The following is a 27,689-nucleotide window of genomic DNA, read 5'->3' as shown; positions in this document are numbered from 1 at the left end:
CCCTTCCCTTCCCTTCACAAATCCAGTCTGCTCTGGTGCGATCAGCTTTGGTAAGACCAGTGCCATTCTATTCGCTAACAATTTTGCCCACAATTTAATATCGGTATTTAGGAGTGAGATGGGACGGTAGCTCCCACACTGAAGAGGGTCCTTGCCCTCTTTATGTAAGATGGTTATGTGCGCCTCAAGGGCCTGTGGGTGTGGAGGAAGTCCTGCATTTAATGAATTAAAATATTCAACTAGGGGGGTTCCCAAGACTCCCAAAATTTTTTTGTAATAGGAAATCGGAAAACCATCTGGTCCAGGGCATTTCCCATTCTGGATGGTCTTCAGAACCTTTTTAATTTCGTCTGCAGTGACAGGGGCTAGTAGAGATGTCTCATCTTCCTTATTCAAAGTAGGTAGTGAAAGTTTTCCTAAGAAATTTGATATGGCCTGTCTACTTCCCACCTCAAACTTGATGGGAGCTTTAGATGTACCATTAGGGGTCTTATCAGTGTTTTGTAAATTATATAATGAGCTATAAAAGGAAGCAAAAGTGTCAGCTATAACAGATGGGTCTTCAGACAAAGTGCCTTGCTCTGTCTTTATGCTTTTAATTTGGGTTTTTTCTCTGGCTTTTTTAACTAACGCCGACATAACCTTCCCCCCCTTGTCCCCATGCGAGTAATACTTGTATTGTGTACGAAGATAAGCTTTGGCAGATTTAAAGTTTAATGCGTCTCTAAGGGAATTACGGAGGTTAGACAACGTGTCTTGTTCTAAAATCGCCAGTGACTTCTTATGGATCTTTTCAATCTTCGCTATTTGGGATAAAAGTTCACTTATTCTCTTAGCCCGCTGTTTCTTCCGGAATGCTCCTAGAGCTATAAATTCCCCTCTCATGTAGGCCTTATGGGCCTCCCATCTAGATGCCTGAGTGGTATCTTCAGATTTATTTGTATCAAAGTAAGACTTCACCTTCTCCTCCAAAGCTGTCAACGCATCCTGACTGTCTAGCAGAGTCTCATTTAATCTCCAAGACCACTCTCTTGCTGTTTGACCCACAAGTTTAACTTCGAGAAAAACAGGTGCATGGTCCGAGATCGTGATATTGCCTATGGAGGCATTCAATATGTGTGGGAGGCAAGAATCTCGAGTAAATATATAATCCAGCCGTTGATAAGAATTATGGGCTGTAGAGAAGAAGGTGAAGTCCTTAGTGTCTGGGTGCAGAGTTCTCCACACATCCACCAGGCCTATCTGTGTTAAAGCTGACATTATACGTCTCTGAGCCCTGAAAGAAACCGCTGACCGCTGTGAAGTAGAATCTAAAAGTGGGTTCAGAACTAAATTTAAGTCCCCTCCTAAAAACAGTAAACCATCTGTGAACGCAGACACCTTCTCTAGAACTTCTATCATCCAGTGCACGGTATTAATATTTGGAGCATAGAGGTTACATATTGTGACTTTTTGTGTGCCAAAACTCCCTTTCAATAATAGGTATCTTCCTTCTGGGTCAGCCAGCAGATCTCCGTATAGGAATGTGGAGTTCCTACTAAAACCAATGCTTACCCCCCTAGATGCAGAGGAGGGGCTAGTAGCATGATACCATTTATCATAGGAACCATATTGTAAATTCGGGATATGACCAGACTGGAAATGGTTTTCTTGTAATAACACAATTTCAGATTTTGTTTTAGACAATAGAGAAAAAATGTGACTCCTCTTATGTGGTGAATTGCAACCCTTTACATTAAATGTGCATAGATTTAAAGTCACCTCAGCCATATTTTAAGGGGTAGAACAATTTCGACCAAGCATGCAGAATAAGTACCAGTATAACAAACAACCAACCTAAACGTAAACAACGTGAAATCAAACGGCATATCATCCCACATATCATACAAGGATTTTGCAAAGGCCCTCTTGGCATCTCGAGCCATGTATATTGTATAAGATGCTTCCCTATATGACCATGTGAACTTGTAGGTGGGGAAGAGGGGAAGGAAAGAGCCATAGGGAGGGGAGGGGGAAGGAACAAGAGGATGAAATAATAGAAAAGTGGGTGAGCAGAGAAAATGGTATCCCTGATCGGAGGAGCTACCCGAAACCTTGTAGTCAGAGAAAAACAAGTGTTACCGGCCAATAGTAACCTCTAGGACATACCCGTCAAACATAATATAAAAAGGATATAGAATATAATTATGAAGATACTATGCAATGGGAGTCCTAGTTGCGAGATGATCTAGTGGGAAGTCTCTTGTGTCTCGGTGATTTTGTCGCCTCGACAGGGGTCCAAACTTCTGCGGGCGGAAGATTGGGCAGGGCATCGCATTCATCTATGGGCAACCAAGAAGGAATGTCCATCGGGGCTATATGCAGTTCTCCCCACACGTATCGGAGGTCGCCTGGTTGCCTAATCATCATCTTCTTACCTCCATGTGAAATGGCCAGGCCAAAGGGGTATAACCAGCGGTAAGGAATTTTGGATTCTCTCAGCTTATCTGTTAGCGGCTTTAGAACTCTGCGTTTCTGCAGAGTTGACGGTGCTAAATCTTGGAAAAGCTGAATTGCTGCATCGTCATAAGAGAGATCTCCTCTATCTCTGGCTGTAGAAAGTATAAGTGAAGTGTCCACATAGCTCAGGAGTTTGCAGATGATGTCTCTCGGCGGGTCTGACTGTGCTGGCTTCGGCCTTAAAGCCCTAGGCACCCTTTCTATTACTATGGACGTTGCTCTTTCCCGTCCCAAGAGTAGTTCAAAAACATGAGAGACTGTGGTATGTAGTACATCTGGGAGATAGGATTCAGGCAGCCCTCGTATCCTTAGGTTATTTCTTCTGCTCCTATTCTCCTGATCCTCTATTTGTAGCATGGTTTGGTTAATATGCGCTTGTTGTGCAAGAACCTTATTTTTCAGTGCAATGTGAAAGGTAATGGAGGACTGGTGTGCTTGCTCCAGGGCCTCCACCCTGCCCCCTACTTGCCTCAGATCTGATTTAATGTCGGCCAGTTCGTTAACCACCGGAGCTAGGGCCCTAGTTAGGGCCTTCTTCAGAAAACCCCTTGATATGGGAAGGTAGTCATCACTTGCCTGTGTGTCTGAAGCACTTTCAGCCTCCGAGTCCTCAGAGTGCTGGGCGGCATCTCGTGGTTCCGGCGCCATTTTAGTTACTCGCGCCGGAGAAGCTGACAAGTTCTTCTGGAAGAACTTATCTACATCATGTTGATTCCGTGGAGTTTTCGGAGCTGGTGTGGGTTCTCGGTTCTTCTCCTTGCCTGTCATCTTCCCCATGATCAAAACAACGGCCGGTTTAGCAGGGTTTCAGGTGCTCGACAGCGGGAGACGAGGTATCACACGACTGTCATGAACCGCGGTCAGGCTCCGCCCCGCGTCTCCACATTTAGGGGGTTTGTAGCACATCAGCAGCCCCCATTAAATCGTGGGGGCTGTTGATGCTTGTGATGGCATCCGGAGGCCAGGCAACGGCCTCCGGGTCTGCCATGTATGGAAGCCTATGAGGATCAGCCTCTGCTGATCCTCGTAGACTTAGGCTGGGTTCACACGACCATGTTACGTCCGTAATGTACGGAACGTATTTCGGCCGGAAGACCCGGACCGAACACACTGCAGGGGGCCGGGCTCCTAGCAATCATAGTGATGTACGACGCTAGGAGTCCCTGCCTCTGCGTGGAACTACTGTCCCGTACTGTAATCATGATTACAGTACGGGACAGTTGTCCGGCTTCCATACATGGCAGAGCTGCAGGTCAAAAAAAGAAAGTGTAAAAAGTAAAAGAAAAGTAAATAAACAAAAAAAGAAAGTGTAAAAAGTAAAAAAAAGTTAATACGTTTTTGTTTTCCTATAATAAGTCATTTATTATAGGGAAAAAATGAAAACGTTAAAAAAAAGTACACATATTTGGTATCATCGTGTTCGTAACGACCCAAACTATGAAACTATAATGTTAATTTTTCCGCACGGTGAATGCCGCAAACAAAATAAACGGAAAACTATGTCAGCATCGCTATTTTTTGGTCACCACCCCTCCCAAGATATAGAATAAAAAGTGATCAAAAAGTCGCATTTACCCCAAAATAGTACCAATAAAAACTACAACCCGTCCCGCAAAAAACAAGACCTCCCACAGCTTTTATGACGAAAAAATGAAAAAGTTACGCCTTAGAATAGTGTGTCTCAGAAAATAAATTATTTTATAGAAACTTCATTTTATTGTCCAAACGCTGCAAAACGTTAAAAAAAACTATACACATATGGTATCGGCGTAATCGTACCGACCGGCAGAATAAAGTAAAACATCATTTATTGCGCACGGTGAACGCTGTAAGAAATAAAGAATTGAAAGCGCCAAAATCGTTGTTTTTTGGTCACCTTAGCTCTAAAAAAGATCCTGTGGGGTCAAAATGCTCACTATACCCCTAGAAAAATTCCTTGAGGGGTGTAGTTTCCAAAATAGGGTCACTTTTGGGGGGTTTCCACTGTTTTGGTCCCTCCGGGGCGTTGCAAACCCGACATGGCACTGAAAACCAATCCAGCAAAATCTGCGCTCCAAAAGGCGCTCGTTCCCTCCTGAGCCCTGCTGTGGGTCCAAACATCAGTTTACGACCACATATGGGGTATTGCCATAATCGGGAGAAATTGCTTTACAAATGTTGGGGTGCTATTTCTCCTTTATTCCTTGTAAAAATGAAAACATTCAATGTTTCCACAGAAAAATAGGTGATTTTCATCTTCACAGACTAATTCCACTAAATTCTGCAAAAAAACTGTGGGGTCAAAATGCTAACTATACCCGTAGAAAAATGCCTTGAGGGGTGTAGTTTCCAAAATGGGGTCACTTTTGGGGGGTTTCGACTGTTTAGGTACCACAAGACCTCCTCAAACCTGACATGGTGCCTAAAATATATTCCTAAAAAAAGGAGGCCCCAAAATCCACTAGCTGCTCCTTTGCTTCTGAGGCCGGTGCTTCAGTCCATTAGGACACTAGGGCCACATGTGGGATATTTCTAAAATCTGCAGAATCTGGGCAATAAATATTGAGTTGCGTTTCTCTGGTAAAACCTTCTGTGTTACAGATTTTTTTTTTATTACAAATGAATTGCGGCAAAAAAAATGAAATTTGTAAATTTCACATCTACTTTGCCTTAATTCCTGTGAAACGCCTAAAGGGTTAAAATACTTTCTGAATGTGGTTTTGAATACTTTGAGGGGTGCAGTTTTCAAAATGGTGTAATTTATGCGGACTTTCTAATATATAAGGCCCTGAAAACCACTTCAGAATTGAACTGATCCCTGAAAAAATGGCCTATTGACATTTTCTTGAAAATATGAGAAATTGCTGCTAAAGTTCTAAGCCTTGTAACGTCCTAGAAAAATAAAAGTACATGAAAAAAAAATGATGCAAACATAAAGTAGACATATGGGGGATGTTAACTAGTAACTATTTTGTGTGGTATTACTATCTGTTTTACAAGCAAACACATTTACATTTAGGAAAATGGTAATTTTTGCTAAAATTTGAAGTTTTTCACAAATAAATATTGAATTTATCGACCAAATTTTTTCACTAACATAAAGTACAATATGTCACGAGAAAACATTCTCAGAATCGCTTGGATAGGTAAAAGCGTTCCGGAGTTATTACCACATAAAGTGACACAGATTTGAAAAAATCATCTGTGTCCACAAGGCCAAAACTGGCTGTGTCCTAAAGGGGTTAATGGTTTGCACCTCGTGGTCAACCCTCTTTATTTGCTCTCGTGAAGTCTTCTCTTTATGATAGACTTAGATACTGATCAACCTACTTCCAGGAGAGTGTTCTTCACGTGGGTAGATGTTGTGAAGGGGGTTTTCTTCACCATGGAATGGATTCTGTGATCATCCACCACTGTTGTCTTCCGTGGACGTCCAGGCCTTTTTCGAGTTCACGAGATCACCAGTGCGCTCTTTTTTTGTACCAAACTGTTGATTTGGCCACTCCTAACATTTGTGATATCTCCCTGATAGATTTCTTAATTTTTTTCAGCCTAACGATGGTCTGTTTCACTTGCATTGAAAGCTCCTTTGACCTCATGTTGTGGGTTCACAGCAACAGCTTCCAAATACGAATGCCACACCTGGAATCAACTCCAGACCTTTTACTTGCTTAATTGATGATGGATTAACGAGAGAATAGCCCATGCAATTCTAAGATCTTTGGCTCTTAGTAATTGTGCCTCTACTCTGCCAGAAACACAGCTCTTCCCTAATATAGCATTAGGGCCTCTGACCCCCCCAGTAGTTATAATACTTCGGATACCACGTACCGACATTCATACTTTCTCCATAAGTCTATGCAGTTGAGATGAGATTGACAAGGTTGGCTCCTGCAAACCTCTGAGTGGCATCCACTGTTTATCCCTTCTGATCTGACTGATGTACTGTGCTCATTTCCCTCTCCGCCTATTGGCAGTAAGTACCCATTAATCCGTACGTCACGAAGACATCCTGTAGACAGATGTGAGAGGTAATCATTATTAAAGATTTGTTCTCCAGTAATGAATGGCGCGATATGGTCTAAACACATTATTACTATTGTTGCTCTAGTCTACAGCTCTGAAACATTATGTGACTGGTTTATTACTGGAGTTGCACATTGTACCATGGTATACAACTATTTGTGTCTTGTTTATAAGCCCTTAAAAAATGATTCCCATGTTCCTACTGCTAGGCTGTGTCATCACTGGGACCTACAACGATTCTGAGAATGAAGGGTGCTCAGTACTGATTTAGCATTTAGGCTTCTCCTGCACGGCTTCACCTGACCACCCGCTGTGCAGAGAAGTGCTGTACGGTCTCATTCAACTTAACAGGGTCGGTTGGCCTGAAGCGACGCTATGCAATAAAAGCTTACAGGGGACGCAATGCTAAATCAGCACTGTGGACGCTTCATTCTCAGGATCGTCCGGGATCCCAGAGATTTTACCCCCACCGATCATTAAGGGATGGCATATCCTAGCTATATGCCATCCCTTTATAAGATAGGAGTAACCCTTTAACGAACAGAGTGTTTTAGTCCTAAATGACCAGACATCTCCAAAGTGACCTCCAAATGGGGTTGTCTCATAATCCTTTGGGGTCCTGTTGTATTAGAAGCCCATACTGTGTCAGAGGGACTGGCTTTGCTGGAAGACAAATCTATAATGGAACCAGTGGGTCTAAGGATTTTCCAGAGACATATTAAGTTTTGTGGATATAGAATTGATATAACACACACTACAATGCTCCGTGCTGATACTTACCTTGAAAATCATTTTCTGTTTGCTGTGGTAAACTGTTTCCAAGCAAAACATTTGATGGATCAACATCAAACAGCTTGTTCTTCCCGATAGTCAATGTCACTTCTCGGACACCACCACCTCTTTCAATACGTAAGGTGAATGTGTTGTCATAACGCTCCAGGCTCACAAGTGTCCAGTGTCCATGATCTATACGGATGTCAGGCAATCTGAACACAAGGTTTCGTTCTCCAAAGTTAAAGCGAACAGCAAAAAGTCCCTCAGCAACCTGCAGGGTATGGGAAAAGGATTTGGGTAAAGCAGCTGCAGTCGGGGGGGGGGGGGAGGGGGGTGTATATATACCAGTTGTATATATACCAAGGTTCCCAAACCTGTTTACGGACAGTCCTCAAAAAACTTGTGGTTTTTTTTTCCGCCATCTCTATAGCGTGCGGCAGAAAAAAACACCAGCCGGGATTTTTTTCCACTTCACCGAATCCCAACCGAAACTTTGCACTGCGCATGCAGCATCATTTACATGCACACTTGTGCAGTGCAAAGAAGAGTGGGGTAGGCTCTGTGTCTGACTGAGGTCGGGTGGGGAACTGTCACCTGACGTCGTATCACGATAGGCCGAGACCAGTGGGGGACCTGGTAGGGGTGGAGTGAGTGGGTTGGACTCACCAATCACAGCCCTGCTTGCAGCATTCCCGCGCTAAGTGGGAAAGCTAAAAGGCGGGGCTGTGATTGGTGAGTCCAACTCCAGAACCAGCACATGCAGCAGCCAGCAGTGCAGTGTGCACCTGGCGGTCCCTGACCCGCAACCAACACAGTGACTGACCATCCGAGCAAGCGTCTGACTGTCTCGCTCTGCCCGGTGGGAGACTACTAGAGTGAGTGCCCGACTGATTTGTACTAGTTGGAAAGTTTATATAACACTATCAAGAATCATTGAGCATCACCGGCTCTGTAGTATAGTGGTTGGCATGTTTGCCATACATGTGAAAGGTCCCTGGTTCAAAGCTGGGTGGATGTTTTTTGTTATTAATATCTCAATTGTATTACCTTAATTGTTTTTAAATTAAGTTGCAGTGCCCGTACTCATCTTTACTATGCCACTCGTGTGATCACTTATAAGAAGGGGTTATTTATGCTCTTTATAATCACTAACTCTTGATTTTGTAATGCGCCCATAAAAAAAAAATTCTGCTATTTTTAGCTCAGTTGTCCAGAAATTACTGAAGTGGAGTTTGGCAACCCTGACATATACGCACATATTTTTATATATATATACACTAACGTTCAAAAGTTTAGGGTCACTTAGAAATTTCCTTATTTTTGCAAGAAAAGCACCGTTTTTTTCAATGAAGATAACATTAAATTAATCAGAAATACACTCTATACATTGTTAATGTGCTAAATGACTATTCTAGCTGCAAACGTCTGGTTTTTAATGCAATATCTACATAGGTGTATAGAGGACCATTTCCAGCAACCATCACTCCAGTGTTCTAATGGTACATTGTGTTTGCTAACTGTGTTAGAAGGCTAATGGATGATTAGAAAACCCTTGAAAACCCTTGTGCAATTATGTTAGCACCGCTGTAAACAGTTTTGCAGTTTAGAGGAGCTATAAAACTGACCTTCGTTTGAGCTAGTTGAGAATCTGGAGCATTACATTTGTGGGTTCGATTAAACTCTCAAAATGGCTAGAAAAAGAGAGCTTTCATGTGAAACTCGACAGTCTATTCTTGTTCTTAGAAATGAAGGCTATTCCATGCAAGAAATTGCCAAGAAACTGAAGATTTCCTACAACGGTGTGTACTACTCCCTTCAGAGGACAGCATCAACAGGCTCTAACCAGAGTAGAAAGAGAAGCAACTGAGCAACAAGACAAGTACATTAGAGTCTCTAGTTTGAGAAATAGACGCCTCACAGGTCCTCAACTGGCAGCTTCATTAAATAGTACCCGCAAAATGCCAGTGTCAACGTCTACAGTGAAGAGGCGACTCCGGGATGCTGGCCTTCAGGGCAGATTGGCAAAGAAAAAGCCATATCTGAGACTGGCTAATAAAAGGAAAAGATTAATATGGGCAAAAGCACACAGACATTGGACAGAGGAAGATTGGAAAAAAGTGTTATGGATAGACGAATCGAAGTTTGAGGTGTTTGGATCACACAGAAGAACATTTGTGAGACGCAGAACAACTGAAAAGATGCTGGAAGAGTGCCTGACGCCATCTGTCAAGCATGGTGGAGGTAATGTGATGGGCTGGGGTTGCTTTGGTGCTGGTAAAGTGGGAGATTTGTACAAGGTAAAAGGGATTTTTAATAAGGAAGGCTATCACTCCATTTTGCAACGCCATGCCATACCCTGTGGACAGCGCTTGATTGGAGCCAATTTCATCCTACAACAGGACAATGACCCAAAGCACACCGCCAAATTATGCAAGAACTATTTAGGGAAGAAGCAGGCAGCTGGTATTCTATCTGTAATGGAGTGGCCAGCGCAGTCACCAGATCTCAACCCCATAGAGCTGTTGTGGGAGCAGCTTGACCGTATGGTACGCAAGAAGTGCCCATCAAGCCAATCCAACTTGTGGGAGGGGCTTCTGGAAGCACGGGGTGAAATTTCTCCCGATTACCTCAGCAAATTAACAGCTAGAATGCCAAAGGTCTGCAATGCTGGAATTGCTGCAAATGGAGCATTCTTTGCCGAAAGCAAAGTTTGAAGGAGAAAATTATTATTTCAAATAAAAATCATTATTTCTAACCTTGTCAATGTCTTGACTATATTTTCTAGTCATTTTGCAACTCATTTGATAAATATAAGTGTGAGTTTTCATGGAAAACACAAAATTGTCTGGGTGACCCCAAACTTTTGAACGGTAGTATATATATATATATATATATATATATATATATATATATATATCTGTATATATATATATATATATATGTATATATATATATATATATATATGTATATATATATATATATATATATATATATATATATATATATATATATATATACCAATAATCAGATTTCAACTTTTCAGAGGCCCTTTAAAAAAGGAAAGCAGCAACCTGATTGGTTGCCATCAGAAACTACTCCACTTTTTCTAGCAACATCATCGATCACTATGGGCAACTCCTCCACCTTTTTGTTGCACTAGTATTATAAATCTCCCCCAAAGTTTTTAAAGGATACATATCACCTGAGTAGACGAGTTTGTCTATTTTTACCTCTTGTTACTTGATAATGGTATATGGCTACCAGGGAATGACCCCCGGGTCGGAAAGATCCATGGCACTCACCTCCAACCGCAGGAAAGAAGATCTGTCTTTTGAAGCCAGATAGAGAATAGTAGAGGAAGATGTCCGTGTACGAACAAGTAGTTGTATGTAAGTAGTGTGGGGGTTAAGAAGATGATGTATCACAAAACTGACCCAACTTCCTTGTTCAAAGCTCCATTCCTGCAGAGCTGACATGTACAGGAAAGATGTGTATTCAGGAATATTGATCATTATGACATAATATCAATTAATTCATGTCCAGAATTGTCCTCACCTGAGTCACAGCGTTCTCCAAAGAATCCTGGATGACAGTCGCACTTAGCAGAGTTCCATTCACTTATGCAGAATCCATGACCTCCACAAGGGGGCGATCCAGTAACCATGCACTGATCATCTAATGTAGAGCAGCCTGCGGCACTATTTACTGAATCCACGGGCTGCTCCAAGTCATACACCTTAGGACAGATTAATTGTCTATATTACAAATTCAATCATCCAATAGCCATATATTTTTCACAGAAAATTTACATTTTTTCTTAATGTCTATAGGTAAGAAATTATTAGCAAAAAATTCATCCACCTTGCAAAATGTACACAGTATTTCCCAAGTTATGTGTTTGTTGTTAATAGCCAGTTTCACATGAGTGTAATATGGGAGCATTTTTGCGCCTGTATTATGGCCTCCCAGCCTGACTGCGGGTCTAATAACCTGAACTAACAGCATCATAGTTCCCTATGATGCTGTTAGTTTGGGTCGATAGACCTACAGTGGGGACCGGATTTGCGGACGTAATATCATATTATACTTGTCACTAGCTATTTTTGCTGGTACTTCACAAAAATCAACTGATAATTTTTAGAAGTAGGTCAATGCAAAATTCACTACAATTTTGGAGCAAAATAACTTTTTTTAGCTCGGTTTATCAGACAACTGTGCAAATGTGGAAGAAATATTAGACTCCTCATTTGACTGACAAGGAGACTTTAAAAGGGTCGCACAGTTTAGAAAACCCATTTTCATATACTCTATTAGGAAATTCTAAGTAAAGAGTGAGAATCCCCTGTTCAGGATCTTCATCTTTTGGCCAGAGTGAAGGGCGGTTACAAATAATGTCGGGAGGACCTGTCCTGTCCAGCATTACACAGACAACCCATAGATTTGAATGGACACTGTGTAATTCCAAAATTACCCCTGTGGTGGCGCTTCTGGGAAACTGAACATTTTTACCATGTGTAAGGTGACTGCTTTCATAAAATATGGGGGTATAATTTTAAGATTTTATAATTCAGGTTTTGTCACGGCGGTTAAAGCTAAAGTCCATACCCAGCTCTAAGCTCCGAATTCGGGCTTATAGTTGAGGCTCCTGAACAAGGGACCTCCGTCTATTACCTGAGAATTCCCTAATAGGGTATCTGAAAATGAGTTTTCTAAACAAGACAACGCCGTTATATTATGGGGTTTAATAATTGGCATGTAATATTTAAAGATGTCATTGGATGTAGTTGGGGTCGGTGGTCTACCTGGGCATGTGCCCCAGGTGCTGGGTGCCAACAAGCCACATTGCCTTAGCCAGGATCTTTAGATACAGGGATGGGGACAGCAAACTAAAACTTTGCCCTGGGTGAAGGAAAGCCTAGCTACATTCTCTGAACAAGGTAGAGATTACTAGTCTAGTTCGGACTGGACTACTTCATCCTACCTTGCTATCAACCTGCAGATTCCTGATACAGCCAGTAAAGCCCTTAAAATGTATGGAAGGATGAATATCAGCTGGAAAGATCTTTACTCCACCAAGTTGTAGGAGCTGACAAACGTTAAGGAACCTAGGTAGAACACAAGGCAAAATAGCGGTCAATGATATACACTTATATGTTCATAGTAGACAGTAGAATATTATATACTATTGTGATTTATGCCTGTTATTAATATGATATACTCCTGTCTTTTATACTGCATAGTATTATACAGTAGTTGGGCCGGAGCAGAACTCTTAGGGTATGTTCACACGCAGAGAGCAAAAACAACTGAAAATACGGAGCTGTTTTCAGGCGAAAACAGCTCCTGATTTGCAGACGTTTTTTTAGCAACTCGCGTTTTTCGTGGCGTTTTTTACAGACGTTTTTGGAGCTGTTTTTCAATGGAGTCAATGAAAAACGCCTCCAAAAACATCCCAAGAAGTGTCCTCACTTCTTTTGACAAGCCGCGTCGCGTAAAATAAAGGCTCGTGGGAACAGAACATTGTAAAACCCATTGCAAGCAATGGGCAGATGTTTGTAGGCGTACAAAGGGCGTTTTTTCAGGCGTAATTCGAGGCATAAAACGCCCGAATTACGTCTGAAAATAGGCCGTGTGAACATATCCTTAGAACACGAGGATTAAGGTTGGATATAAAACTCTCTCTGGTTTGTTGAAAAATAAAACACATCAAAATCAGAATATTAATAAACTTGTATTGTAGACCATCTTGTCTCAGATCACTGGGGCCGGTTGAACTTGGGGGCCTATGTATCTGCCCAGGTTGCCTTTTGCTGACACCGGCTCTGCTGAACACTATCCATAGTTCTCATGGACCTAGTACTGTATAACTACAGAAAGCTTTTTCATATATCTCTCGAAATGCTCTTAAAATCCTCAACTTGGTAAGATCAGAAGTCCATGTTCTTTATAATCACCTCTTTTTTCCAGGAGTGTCTCCAGAAACTTCACACCATGAGCGATCTCCAGGTATTCCATTCACCGATGCTTCTTCTGAACAGTGATCGAGGATCATCTTCACTTTCTAACACAAAATATGAACTGATGATTAAATCATTCTTTTTTTAAAAACACCAACTAAATTCTTCACTACACTTTGATAGTTCATAAAATAGAGCAGATGACTTTCACAATCCATTTTACTGTCCATAGCGTTAAAGTGGCGGTTCAAATCCCTCAGGGAGAATAATAAAAAGTGTTTGAAATAGTTAAATAAAGTTTTCAGTAGTGTACGAAAAATGAAAAAATATTAAAAGAAAATGTTAAAAGAAAATAAACAAAATTGGTATCGCCGCATTCATAAAAGTGCGTACTATTACAATATAACATTATTTAACTCTGTACGTCATAAAAAAAATGTAAGGCACCAGAATCGCTGTTTTTTTGGTCACCTCAGCGCAAATAAAGTTTAATAAAAAGTGATCATGAAGTCGTATGTACCAAAATATAATTCTAATAAAAATTACAGCTCGTCCCACAAAAAAAGGGCTCACACCGCTCAACCGAATACATAATTATTTAGTGTGAAATAAAATGAATTCAGAAACCGTGCACAGTAAAAAAATACCAAATAAGTAAAATAAAAAAGTGATGACTCTTTGAATCAATGAAAAAAATAAAAAATTACTTTGTCATTAAAGGCCAAAATCTTGCTGTGATAAAAAACCTAAATAGTTTGATTGAGCGCAAAGTTTGAATAACCTTGAATTTGACCAATGAAGGAAAACAAGTGCAACCAAGTCCTGAAATCTTCTTTATCACCCCTATATTAGTCCATTATAAGTAGGGTTTTGTGTATGTAGGTATAAAAGACAAGCATCGTATGTGACAGTGGACCGTATCAGACTTTTTCATACCTTTCCATTGCTCAGGATCTTTATGTTATGCCACTGCCGATCTGACACATCTCGCTTCTTGTTAAACTTCAGATGGAGAGATCCGGACCCATGATTAATAGCCAAGGAAGGGGATCCATTCTGAATCTCTATACCAAATAAACACATACCTGCATTTACTGTCTAGACTGGAGGCAGCGCATTAGTACTGTCCATCATTTATATCCAGCACTGGATCTGTCCGCACTGTATGGAAACATTTTCTTAATTCACATCATCTTCCTATTGAGGCACATGCTTTGGATTATTAAAGAGGTCTTCCAGTTTGGGCAAATAAAACGTACTCATTGTATAATGAAAGGATATACAATTTCCCACCATACTTTCTATATAACTTGCTTGTGTTTTGCAAGATCTCAGCTTGCTGTCTTCCAATAGAATCCTTCATTGTTTACTTCCAGTGATAAAATATATCTATCAGTCTGAAGAAGAACACGCAGATTCCCAGCTGTTGTAAGGCACACATACACATAAGATGTATGTCGGCCGAACCCGCAGATTTGGGCAAAAATGGTAGACCATCTAATGTATATCTGCCCCCTCGATTGCAGATATTGGAGGAGAGAAGGGTCAGGGCATGCTGATCGCTGGGGGTCCCAGCTTGGGACACTATGTGACCAGCTTACTGTCAAGGGACTCTTCTGATAAGTAGGCATTGACTGAAGTGGACAACCTCTTTAAGGTGTGGCCTACTTTATGGGTGGTCTAAGGCAGTAGACATAATTATGGGGGAGCTTTATCAAAACTGGTGCAAAGAAAAAGTGGAATAGTGGCTCGTGGTAACCAATCAGGTTGCTGTATTCCTTTTTCAAAGGGCTTTTGAGAAATAAAAGGTGTAATCTGATTGGTTGCTATGGGCAACTACTCCACTTTTCCTTTGCACCTGTTTTGATAAATCTCCCCCTATCTGTCTACAGGTTCCTATGATGTAAATTTAGTATTGTCCTCCAGGTTTCCAAAGATTATAAATCAGTATTGGTTTGCATCTGTCAGCCGCAGGCCAACACAGCGTTTTCCCTGCTTAGCAGGTGGCGTGTTGGCACGTTCAGAGCCGTGGCATCACCATGATGACAGGATGCCATGGCTCTCTGCTGTGTGGCTCCAAGAGGAACCATTCCAGTGTTGTAGTGCTTGTTATCAGCCCTGATGGTGATTTTCCTGGCGTTTTTCCTGTTATTCCCTATATTTTGCTCTGTTTGACCCAGCTTTCGTCTTGACTCCACTTGATCTGACTTATCTGTGTACCAGCCTCTACCCTGACCTTGTCTCCACATTACTGATTAGGAGACCTGATGAGACCTTTACACCCGCCATCTGCAGCCCAGCAATTTATTGGGGACTATCCTGGGGATTGCGACCTGCAATAGCATAACTATCTCTGTAGCAACCAGAGTGGCTGCTACGGGGCACCGGGCATGAGGGGGCACATGCCACCCAGCCCGACACATAACATTATCTGCCGGACGGCACGGGCCCCCTCATTCTCGGTGGCGTCGCTAGAACCGATCATCCAGGGCCTCGAGCAACTGCCACGTTTAATTACATCTGCGTCCTTAGGACGCAGATACAATTGAACACTATTGCAGAGCAGGGAGCTAGCTCCCTGCTCTGCCGTTTACTAGGCTACAGGTGGCCTGCAGCCTATAAGGTGCAGGAACAGGATCCCTGATCATCACGCCAGCCCACGCAAGGGTCCCGTCTCAGGCTGCTGATGAGGCTGTGGAGCAGCTCCGTTCGTCGTGGGATTGGGACTAGGTGAATACAAGATTTTTTATTTGCTTGCAGTGGCACTATCTACGGGGGGGGGGGGCTTCCGGGGCTGTGTGGCACTATCTACATGGGGGTATGTGGCACTATCTACAAGGGGGATATGTGGCTCCAGGGCCGCCATCAGGAATTTCAGGGCCCCCTACAGCTAAATTTTTTGGGCCCCCCTACCGTGGCACCGCCTGTTAACGGTACTCCGTCCAGCACTATATCATGGTACCCAGGGCGGCCATCAGGGGGGGTATTAGGGGTACTGATGTGAGAGGCCCGGCCAAACCTAATTGAAAGGGGGGCCCGGCAAACTGCCGCGACTTGCCTTTGGTAGAAAAAAAAACAGGCCCCTGCAATGGGGCCCGTTTTTTTCACCAAAAGAATGTTGTGAGCTGCGGGCCCCCCTTTCAATTAGGTTTGGCCGGGCCTCTCACATCAGCACCCATAATACCCCCCCTGATGGCGGCCCTGGGTAGCATGGGGGTCGTCATGGGGCCGTCAAACACCGCCGCCCGTGCGACCGATCGCGCGCACCCGCAAACTCCTGCGCATGGGCACCCGCGACCGCCTGGAACCGCGCACCGAATTTTGAGGCAGATATTGACCTGCCCACACTATCTTGCCGCGTTTTTTGCCCACGGCGATTGATGACAGCAGACAAAAAACGCAGGGAAAAATGCATTTTCTGCCTCCCATTGATTTCGATGGGAGGTCAGAGGCAGAACCGCGGCAAGAAAGGACGTGCTGCTTTTTCTTTTTTCCGCGACTGGCTCCCATTGATTTCAGATTAAATCAATGGGAGGCGGTTTTGGAAGTTTTTTGGTGCTGATTCTGACGCAGTGTCCGAGTCAATATCAAGGCCCAAAAACTCTGTGAACTGGGCCTTATTGTTAGGGCTTATTCAGACGAACGTGTAATACGTCCGTGCAACGCGCGTGATTTTCACACGGACCTATGTTACTCTATGGGGCCATGCAGACTGTCAGTGATTTTCACGCAGCGTGTGTCCGTGTGTCCGCTGCGTAAAACTCACGACATGTCCTATATTTGTGCATTGTTCGCGCATCACGCACCCATTGAAGTCAATGGGTGGGTGAAAATCACGCCCAGCACTTCCGCAGCAGTATAAACTATGAATGAAAACAGAAAAGCACCACGTGCTACAAACAGAGTGTCATAATGATGGCGCGAAAATCACGCAGCCGCGCATCATACGCAGCTGACACACGGAGCTATTATGGAACTTTTGCATGCGCAAAACGCCATGTTTTTGCGCGCGCAAATAGCACGCGCTCGTGTGAATCCGGCCTTAGGGTAGGAACACACTAGGCATGAACACTGCAGATTTTATGCAACACATTTTATTGTGGAAAATCCGCAGCGTATCACAGTCGCAGCAGAGTGGATGAGATATGAACAAATCTCATCCACACTCTGCAAAAAAAATTGACCTGCAGTGTAGCTTTTGGCTTTTTAAGCCGCAGCGTGTCAATGTATTCTGTGGAATCGCTGCTCCTCTGTTGTGGAAATGCTGCGATTCTGCCGCAAAAATCACAAATGAGAAAAAATAAAAAGGCACTTTTTTAAATTTATAAAAAAGTTTAGACTTGCCCCGGCCGTAGTCCTGGTGACGCGATCCTCTAGTCTTAGCGCAGCTCAGCCTTCTGTCATGACGTTTCATCCCATGTGACTGCTGCAGCGGTCACATGGTCTACAGCGTCATCCCAGGAGGCGGGGCTACGTTCAGAAGAGAGAGATGCGTCACCAGGACTACGGCCGGGGGAAGTCTAAACTTTTTTTTCCCTGCAGGATTCCCGCAGCGGACACGCCTCACGAAACCTGCACCACTACTTGGTGCGGTTTTGCTTGCAGAATTCCCTGCGGCTCCCGCGATAAGCTGTGGAGTTTTTCTCAGCATATCCGCCTAGTGTGTCCCTTATGATGTCGCTCCTGGAGCTGCTGCCGGTCTCTAAATAGGCAGTTGGTCCAGTAGAATTTGGAATTATTTTTTTTTGTGAACCAGCTTAAAAAAATACAAAACTTTTGTGTTAGGGCCTGTTCACATCACTGTTCGCTTCCGCTCCGGGGTTCCATCTGAGGTTTCCGTCGGGTGAACCCCGCAACGGAAAGTGAAAGTGACAGCACAGCTTCCGTCACAATTAGCGCAGTCGACTGCACTATTGATTCCGTCCGAAAACCAGCCGGAATGGTGACGAACGGAAACCATTAGCGATGTTTCCGTCACCATTGAGATCAATGGTGACTGAAACGGAAGCTGTGCTGTCACTTTCACTTTCCGTTGCGGTGTTCACCCGACAGAAACCTCAGATGGAACCCCGGAGCGGAAGCGAACGGTGATGTGAACAGGCCCTAACACAAAAGTTTTGTATTTTTTTAAGCTGGTTCACAAAAAAAAATAATTCCAAATTCTACTGGACCAACTGCCTATTTAGAGACCGGCAGCAGCTCCAGGAGCTGCGCTAAGAATAGAAGATCGCGTCACCAGGACTACGGCCGGGGTAAGTATAAACTTTTTTATCAATTTAAAAAAGTGCCTTTTTTTTTTCTCTTTTGTGATTTTTGCGGCAGAACCGCAACATTTCCGCACCAGACGAGTGGCGATTCTGCAGCATAAATTGACATGCTGCGGCCTAAAAAGCCACACTGCAGGTCAATTTTTTTTGCAGCGTGTGGATGAGATTTGTTCAAATCTCATCCACTCGGCTGTGACTGTGATACGCTGCGGATTTTCCACAATAAAATGTGTTGCATAAAATCCGCAGCGTTCATGCCGAGTGTGTTCCTACCCTAAGGCCGGATTTACACGAGCGTGTGATTTTTGCGTGCGCAAAAAACGTGGCGTTTTGCGCATGCAAAAGGTCCATAACAGCTCCGTGTGGCAGCAGCGTATGATGCGTGGCTGCGTGATTTTCGCGCAGCCGCCATCATTATGACACTCTGTTTGGATGTTTGTAGCACGTGGTGCTTTTCTGTTTTCATTCATAGTTTATACGGCTGCGGGAGTGCTTCCATGTGCTGGGCGTGACTTTCACGCACCCATTGACTTCAATGGGTGCGTGATACGCGAACAATGCACAAATATTGGACATGTCGTGAGTTTTACGCAGCGGACACACGCTGCGTGAAAATCACTGACAGTCTGCACGGCCCCATAGACTAACATAGGTCCGTGCGAGGCGCGTGAAAATCACGGGCATTGCACGGATGTATTACACGTTCGTCTGAATAAGCCCTAACAATAAGGCCCAGTTCACAGAGTTTTTGGGCCTTGATATTGACTCGGACACTGCGTCAGAATCAGCACCAAAAAACTTCCAAAACCGCCTCCCATTGATTTAATCTGAAATCAATGGGAGCCAGTCGCGGAAAAAAGAAAAAGCAGCACGTCCTTTCTTGCCGCGGTTCCGCCTCTGACCTCCCATCGAAATCAATGGGAGGCAGAAAATGCATTTTTCGCTGCGTTTTTTGTCTGCTGTCCTCAATCGCCGAGGGCAAAAAACGCAGCAAAAAACGCGGCAAGATAGTGTGGGCAGGTCAAAATCTGCCTCAAAATTCTTTAAGGAATTTTGAGGCAGATTTTTTTGGCCTGCAAAAATACTCTGTGTGAACAGGGCCATACATAAACAGCACTTTCAGACACTTTACTCACTGTGTCAGAAGAGCTGCTCCCTCTCCAGTCCTCGTCAGGCGATGTCTTCGGTCCAGATGTCGTCCTTCACCTCCAGGCTCCAGAAAATTGCGGGGATCGAAGAACTCCTGCCGTCGCGCAAGAACTGGACTCCTCCCCCTCTCCTTACGCAGCTACGCTCTGGAGGAGGAGAAGAAGGAGGAGGCGGAGGCGGAGTCGGACGAGGAGGCGCTGGACGAGGAGGCCGAGGAGGAGGACGAGGAGGCGGAGGAGGAGGACGAGGAGTCGGAGGCGGGCCAGCAGGTAATTAGACTGTGCGCCGCTGTTCTTGCCAGTTGATTGGTCGCTGTACTTTTGGTGCGTGCGCACCGCATCCCTCTCGGCGGCGGGCACGAGCGGGTTGCTTTCCAGCCTTCCCCAGGTCGTTCGCGCGTGAGCGCGCGTTTGCGGTAACGAGCGCGCCGGCGCGCGCTTGCGGTCGTTCGCGCGCGCGGTCGCGCGCGGTGTTTCGCGGCAGTGTTAGATGAGAGGGGGGCCCGCAGCTCACAGCGGTGTTTGATGAGAGGGGGGCCCGCAGCTCACGACATTGCTTTGGTGAAAAGAACAGGCCCCATTGCAGGGGCCTGTTTTTTTCTAACAAAGGCAAGTCGCGGCAGTTGCCGGGCCCCCCTTTCAATTAAGTTTGGCCGGGCCCCCTACAGTAGTACCCCTAATACCCCCCTGATGGCGGCCCTGTGTGGCTCTATCTACATAGGGGTATGCTGCACTTTCTACATAGGAAGTATGCAGTACTATCTACAAGGGGGACTATGTGGCAATATCTACAAAGGTGGGTGTGTGGCATTATCTACAGGGGGATATCTGGCACTATCTACAAGGGAGGTTGTGTGTGGCACTATCTGCAAGAGGGGGTATATGGCACTATCTCAAAGGGGGGTATGTGGCACTATCTACAGGGGGCTGTGTGGCACTATCTACAGGGGGCTGTGTGGCACTATCTACAGGGGTGTGTCCCGGTGCTTTAAGTTTCGGGTCATTTTTTTAATAACTATTATGACTATGAAATAACATAACTAAGTAATAACAAATGTTAAAATATCAGTGCTTATCTGTTTGTTACACTGGTGGCCTAGCTGTATTTTTACATTGCACACAGAACTAATAAATGTTCTTTGTCGGGAGGGTGGGAGATGTGGTGGTGGGGGTGTGTTGGTTGTGGGGCGGGGGGGGGCCCAGTCAAAAGTTTGCTCTGGGGCCCAGTCTTTCCTAGTTACGCCCCTGGCAACCTGGGAATATTACCGGCAAAGTCCATACCTCCTTGTGGGTGTTAGAACGGGGTATTCTTTAGACTCTGCATCCGAGGTTAGCAAGTACCATCTCAATTACAGTCCCAGTCAATTGTTGTACCTGCTGGCTGCTAAACTTCTCGCTATACTGTGCTACTCTGCTTCACCATCTTCACAGGCGTAATCCATCCGAATACGTAAGCAATGCTGAATCTGGAGCCACAACCTATGGGGGCTTTCTAAACCACATATAATGCAATGACAAGGCAGCTGATGAAAAATCTAATTAATAAACACAGCGATTATATATTGACAGTCTCACCTACAGCAATGAAATCTTCTGACTCCCCGTGGTTTTTGGATGCCATCGGTCCATTGTAGAGCAGAAGTCCATCAGCTTCTTCAGTGATGAAATCCAGGGAGATCTGACTTTCAAAGCAGAGGAACATTGGAGTGAACCAGGCAAAGCCTTGTCCTGTAAATGAGCGTTTGGTTTGCTGACATTCTGGTCCATAGTAAGCAGGGAAACATTCACACCTGGCAAACAAATGAGACTGGCTGTTACCACTGGCCCATTGATAATAGCATAAAGCATGAATGTCATGATGTGTGTTATATAGGCTTTTCCAGCAATGTCTGCCTTGTTTAAACAGTGCAGTTTTTGGGTTAACCCTAAAGAGGCTCTGTCACCAGATTATAAATGCCCTATCCAATACCTAATCTGATATGCGCTGTAATGTAGATAACAACAGTGTTTTTTATTTTGAAAAATGATAATTTTTTAACAAGTTATGAGCAATTTTAGATTTATGCTAATTAGTTCTTAATGACCAACTGGCTGTTTTTTAACATTTACCAAGTGGGCGTTGTTAAGAGAAGTGTATGACACTGACCAATCAGCGTCATACACTTCTCTTCATTCATGCTCAGCTTGTCTCACTGCACAGCGTGATCTCGCAAGATCACGCTGTGACGTCACTTACTCACATAGGTTCTTTATTGGAGCCATGGAAGACTGAACAGACATCGCCTCCAGCCGCTGCAGATTCAGATAAACGTCCTGGCACAGTTGGAGGCGAAGTCTGTTGACTCTTCCATCACTCCGGTGAAGGACCTGTGGGAGGAAGCCCCGTCATAGTGTGATCTCGCGAGATCACACTGTGCAGTGAAACAAGCTAGGCTGGAATGAAGAGAAGTGTATGACGCTGATTGGTCAGCGTCATACACTTCTCTTTACAATGCCCACTTGGTGAAAAGTAAAAAACGGCCAGTTGGTCATTAAGAGCTAATTAGCATAAATATAAAATTGCTCATAACTTATAAAAATTATCATTATCACAATAACCCCCCCCCCCCCCCCCCACACACTTAACCACCACCATACATGACCATACCAGGAAAGGCAATTATCCCTTCTACCCTTCACATCAATAAGAGGAATAAATAATGGAATAATCCTATGGTTGTTCTTCTCTCCCAATGCAATGCCTGTGGAGGGAAAAGTCCTGTACCGGTTCACAGTGTCCATGGAGATACCTCAGCTGAGCCCTGTCACTCCATAGGTCTCATTGCCATCACAGCTGTCTCCTTGGCATGAACACCCCCGGTTGTAGCACTTATGTACATGGATAGTAATCACATTATATAAGTAGAAACAAAGAGCAAGAAGTAAACTGACTATATTAAGTGCAAAATAATTTTCAGATGGGAATTTTCGGCTATTCCAGATTTGAATCTTTATGTTTCCCTACTTGATCATACATTACCTATATCCGAGCTCTGTGTCCACACAGGTGCCCCCATTAAGACAGGGATTGGCTGGATATGAGGAGCAGGAAAGGTGTTCATGTTCTCGAGAAGCACAGGAACAGTGGATATGGGTCACAATGGTCACAGACCCCAAGGAGACATTGTCAGTTCTGACCATTGTTGGGAGACGTTTATATATGTTTCTAATGATACATCCAGTCTTGTGGCTACATTTTGCATTTCTGCACTGGTCTTCTCCAATTTGACTCACCCGGACACCCATTGCAGATTCTAACTGTGGAGAATATGGACTTTGTGTAAGTAAAGCCGTTATACCAATCTATATACATTAAATAGGATCTGTCAGTTGTTTATTAATGCCGTATCTCCTAACTAATCTAATAGGCACTTTGCTGCTGATAATTACAGTGTAATTTTTTTTTCAAAGTCATTTATTATTTGCAAAGTTATGTGCATTTTTCTAAATATGCTAATTTGGGTATATATATACTAACTGGGAGGTGACTCTTTCTTTTCACTCTGGGTGGTGTAATGTTTTCTGTATGACGCTGTCCAATCAGCGTCACACACTTCTCTTCCAAGCCCAGCAACACTAAGTGATCATATAGTATACAGCTTCCATTTCCAACTGTGTTTTCATCTAGTGATATCTGTGGTTATTTCACTGTGATCCTGGTGTCATGTGAAAGATTAGAATCTCATCTTTCATATGACCCCAGAACCACTGTTCTAAGTGGTCCACAGACAGAGATATGGATATTTGAAGTGATGCCCGTTCCCTCCTGCCTCAGTCTCTCACACTGTATAAAGCAGATTCATGCTGATAGGACAGTGTCAGAGGCTGTGAGGAGGCTCCACCTCAGGGGAATCACTGGTGTTACCTCCCAATTGTCTAGTATAGCCTAATTTGCATGTTTAGAAAAAAGCGCATAACATTTTCAATAATAAACTTTTTGGGACACAATTTTCACTATTATTTTCAGTAGGACAGCGTCTATTCGATTAGCATTACTAAAATAGTGACAGATCCTCTTTAAATGTAGTTTTACTTATGGAATAATGACATGAGTGCCATTTAGCAAATAGGATAAGAGATCGGACAAAAAGGACCACCGGCGCTGCTATAAATGTTGTCGAGGCAGAGAGAATGATTAATGAATATTTATTTTAGAAAGAAGGGCTACGCGTTTCGACGCCAAACCGGCGTCTTCATCAGGCCAATATGATATAGATATTGGCCTGATGAAGACGCCGGTTCGGCGTCGAAACGCGTAGCCCTTCTTTCTAAAATAAATATTCATTAATCATTCTCTCTGCCTCGACAACATTTATAGCAGCGCCGGTGGTCCTTTTTGTCCGATCTCTTATCCTCTACTTGACAGCAAAATCATTTTGCATGTGCACGGACCTGGCTGCAGCTTCTTGCTTTTGTGATACTTCTTGCTTTTGTGATACCTATTGGTATCCATTACTCAAGGTGAGCAATTCCCTGTCATATACTGTTCACAATACCCTCTTGCTTTATTGCACTATGTGGCGCCGTGTCTTTTTTTATCTTTATTATTAGTATTTAGCAAATAGGACACAATACCAAAAATTTTGAGAGTTATGGACTTTAAAAACAAAGTTTACATGAGACCTTATCCCGATGTAGAGCCACAACGCCATTTAACTTTCCAGCTTGGTGATAGGGTGGTCTGGAAATGGAAATCCAAACGTCTGTAGAGTTGGACAGATCAGGAACGTTCAGTACACTGAAGAGCTGAACATTATCTTGTGCGCAGGAAATGATTTCCGATAGAAGGTTTTTCATCTGCTCGTATTTACTTATCATCATTTCTTGTGTCTTGGCTATGAACTGTTCTGCGGTGATACCTGGATCAACAGAAAAGAAAGCTACTTCATCTTCAATTTTTACTGAAATAATAAAAAAAAATTGGATGGATATTCCACTTTGCACAGATTTTTTATTTTATTTTTTTAATTCATTCTATTCTCTCTTGGTATCTATCTATCTATCTATCTATCTATCTATCTATCTATCTATCTATCTATCTATCTATCTATCTATCTATCTATCTATCTATCTATCTCATATCTATCTATCTATCTCATATCTATCTATCTATCTCATATCTATCTATCTATCTCATATCTATCTATCTATCTATCTATCTATCTATCTATCTATCTATCTATCTCATATCTATCTATCTCATATCTATCTATCTATCTATCTATCTATCTATCTATCTATCTATCTATCTATCTATCTATCTATCTATCTATCTATCTATCTAATATCTATCTATCTATCTATCTAATATCTATCTATCTATCTATCTATCTATCTATCTATCTATCTATCTATCTATCTATCTATCTATCTATCTATCTATCTATCTATCTATCTATCTATCTAATATCTATCTCATATCTATCTATCTATCTATCTATCTATCTATCTATCTATCTATCTATCTATCTATCTATCTATCTATCTATCTATCTATCTATCTATCTGTTTGTCTATCTCCAATTCCTTAAAAAAAAATTAAGATCTTTGTTTGCTGTGAATTAACCCCTTAGTGACCAGCCTATTTTAGATCTTAATGACCAAGCTATTTTTTCAGTTTTTCCATCGGCGCATTCCATGAGCTATAACTTTTTTATTTTTGCGTTGACATAGCTGTATAAGGTCTTGTTTTTTTGCGGGACAAGTTGTATTTTTTAATACCACCATTTTCGGGTACATATAATTTATTGATTAACTTTTATTAACTTTTTTTGGGGGTAATGGAAGAAACCACCCCATACATTTTGCCACTCCTTTTTGCGTCAGAGATTTATGCCGATTACTGTGTGGTATAAATAACATAATAACTTTATTCAGTGGGTCATTACTATTGTGGTGATACCAAATTACTATCGATTTTATATGTTTTACTACTTTTAAACAGTAAGAACACTTTTTTTCAAAATTATTTGTTTTTGTGTCGCCATGTTTTAAGAGCCAACATTTTTATATTTTTCCGCCGATGCAGCTTTATGAGGGCTTGTTTTTTGCAGGACGACTTCTAGTTTTTATTGGTACCCTTTTGGAGTACATGCGACTTTTTGATCACTTTTTATCAAATTTTTTTGAAGGATGGATGAACAGAAAACACACAATTCTGACATTGCTTTTTATTTTATTTTTCACGGCGTTCACCGTGCGGGTTAAATAACATAATAGCTTTACAGGTGGGGTCGTTACGGACGCGGCGATATCAACTATGTGTTATGTTTTAATTTTTATAAGGGAAAAAGTGGGTTTTTTATTTTTTTTATTTGGGATTTTCATTTCTTTATTATTAACTTTATTAAACTTTTTGATAACTTTATTTTTAGTCTCACTAGGGGACTTCATTACTGTGGGACTTCACTATGCGATCTTCTGATCGCTTTTATACTACACTGCAATACTTCTGTATTGCAGTGTATTATTGCCTGTCAGTGTAAAGCTGACAGGCACCTGCTAGGTCATGCCTCAGGTATGGCCTAGCAGGCATCCACTACAGGCAGACCTGGGGGCCTTTGTTAGGCCCCTGGCTGCCATAGAAGCCATCGGCACCCTGCGATTGCCATTGCAGGGTGCCGGTAGGGTGAGAGAGGGAGCTCCCTCCCTCCAAAACTACTTGGATGCGGCGCTCACTATTGAGCGCCACATCTAAGGGGTTACGGGTGAGATCGATGTTGAAATCGATCCCGCCCGTTAGAGCAGGTGCCTGGCTGTCTTTAGACCGCCGGACACCTGCTTTAGCCGGCACAGGATACCCGTGCCGGGCTTATGACACAGCGCAGAGAAAAAGCGTATTGTCTACGGGCAGCTTTACATGTTTCTCAGACCATCGTCTGGTCATAGATAGATATTGTTGTAAAGTATGAGATGGTGTAAGGAAGAGAAAAATGTTTGGCAAGTTGTGCCAAATTATCATTCTGCATGTGCCAATCTGATAAATTTTGCACATTTTCTAGGATAGTTTTTAACTAAACTTTATGACATTTTTTACCAAATCTACCATAAGGCTGAGTACATGTCGCGGATTTCACGCATATTTTCAGCGCAGATTTTACACTTTGCAATGCAAAAGGGTGAGATCTGCTTCAAACCCGCAACAAAATCTGTGACAAGTCCGCAACGTGTGAACTCAGCCTAATGAAGTTATATACTTTTGGTTTGCTTTAATGTATTAGTTTATGCAAGGTTCAGTCTCCCTTTTTTATGCACCAAATTAACACAGAAGAGAAGAAGTTTGATGGCAATGATCCTTTGGTGATTATGTCTGCCCCCATTTACATGATCTTTGTATTATAGAACTACAACTGAATTACTCCTCACCTTTTAACCGTATGGCAATGGCATTTTTGGCACCTTCTTCAGTTACGGCAATCAGTACAACCTTAAAAGTGGAGACCACGTCAGGCCACACGCCATCCGTCACTCTCACCCTGACTTTATAAACACCTGGAATGGCCCCTTCTCGTATGGTCAAAAAACCAGACGTATCGTGGACAGAAAAGATCCTGTCAGGTTAACAGAGAAAACTTCAACATAAAGAGAACATTATTTTTTAACCATAGAAAATATAAGAAAAATGGAAAGGAAGATTGGGCAGCAGGCCTGATCGTGTGTGGGGTCTGACGACTTCTGAAACCTCCAGCAAACATACATTTTCCTAGAGAGGACATGTAGTATAATCTGCCAGCCACTCAAATGAATGAGCCGGAATCAAAAATTGACAATTAATTTTACAATAAACTTAAAATGAGGTTATTATACGAGGGATCTCTTAGACCTCCACGCACGAACATGACATAGAGTAGTTTTAGTACCACCTCTGTCTCTGACACAATTGTAGACTATGGAGTGTATACATGTAGCAGTAGAAGTTAAGTGGGTTGTCTAGGATTAGAAAAAAATGGCTGCATTCTTCCAGAAACAGTGCCACACCTGTCTATGGGTTGTGTCTGGT

General features: G+C 42.9%; 1 protein-coding gene across 1 annotated transcript in view; it reads right to left on the bottom strand.

Annotated features, from left to right (window-relative positions):
• LOC142652449 (neural-cadherin-like) overlaps positions 1–27,689 on the bottom strand; it is an 89,031-nt gene that overhangs the window by 12,437 nt on the left and 48,905 nt on the right. Inside the window, exons 20-30 of the mRNA XM_075828087.1 lie at positions 27,056–27,240; positions 24,314–24,549; positions 22,671–22,948; positions 21,227–21,441; positions 14,173–14,300; positions 13,234–13,340; positions 12,261–12,384; positions 10,835–11,015; positions 10,582–10,748; positions 7,285–7,549; positions 6,310–6,490 (exon numbers count right to left, since the gene is read on the bottom strand). Coding sequence (XP_075684202.1) covers positions 6,310–6,490; positions 7,285–7,549; positions 10,582–10,748; positions 10,835–11,015; positions 12,261–12,384; positions 13,234–13,340; positions 14,173–14,300; positions 21,227–21,441; positions 22,671–22,948; positions 24,314–24,549; positions 27,056–27,240 — 2,067 coding nt within the window. The remainder of the gene's footprint in view (positions 1–6,309; positions 6,491–7,284; positions 7,550–10,581; positions 10,749–10,834; positions 11,016–12,260; positions 12,385–13,233; positions 13,341–14,172; positions 14,301–21,226; positions 21,442–22,670; positions 22,949–24,313; positions 24,550–27,055; positions 27,241–27,689) is intronic.

This window comes from Rhinoderma darwinii, chromosome 5, assembly GCF_050947455.1.
Source record: "Rhinoderma darwinii isolate aRhiDar2 chromosome 5, aRhiDar2.hap1, whole genome shotgun sequence".
Lineage (NCBI taxonomy): Eukaryota > Metazoa > Chordata > Amphibia > Anura > Rhinodermatidae > Rhinoderma > Rhinoderma darwinii.
Note: the sequence above shows the minus strand (reverse complement) of the source record. Positions and strands in the feature narration are given on the sequence as shown.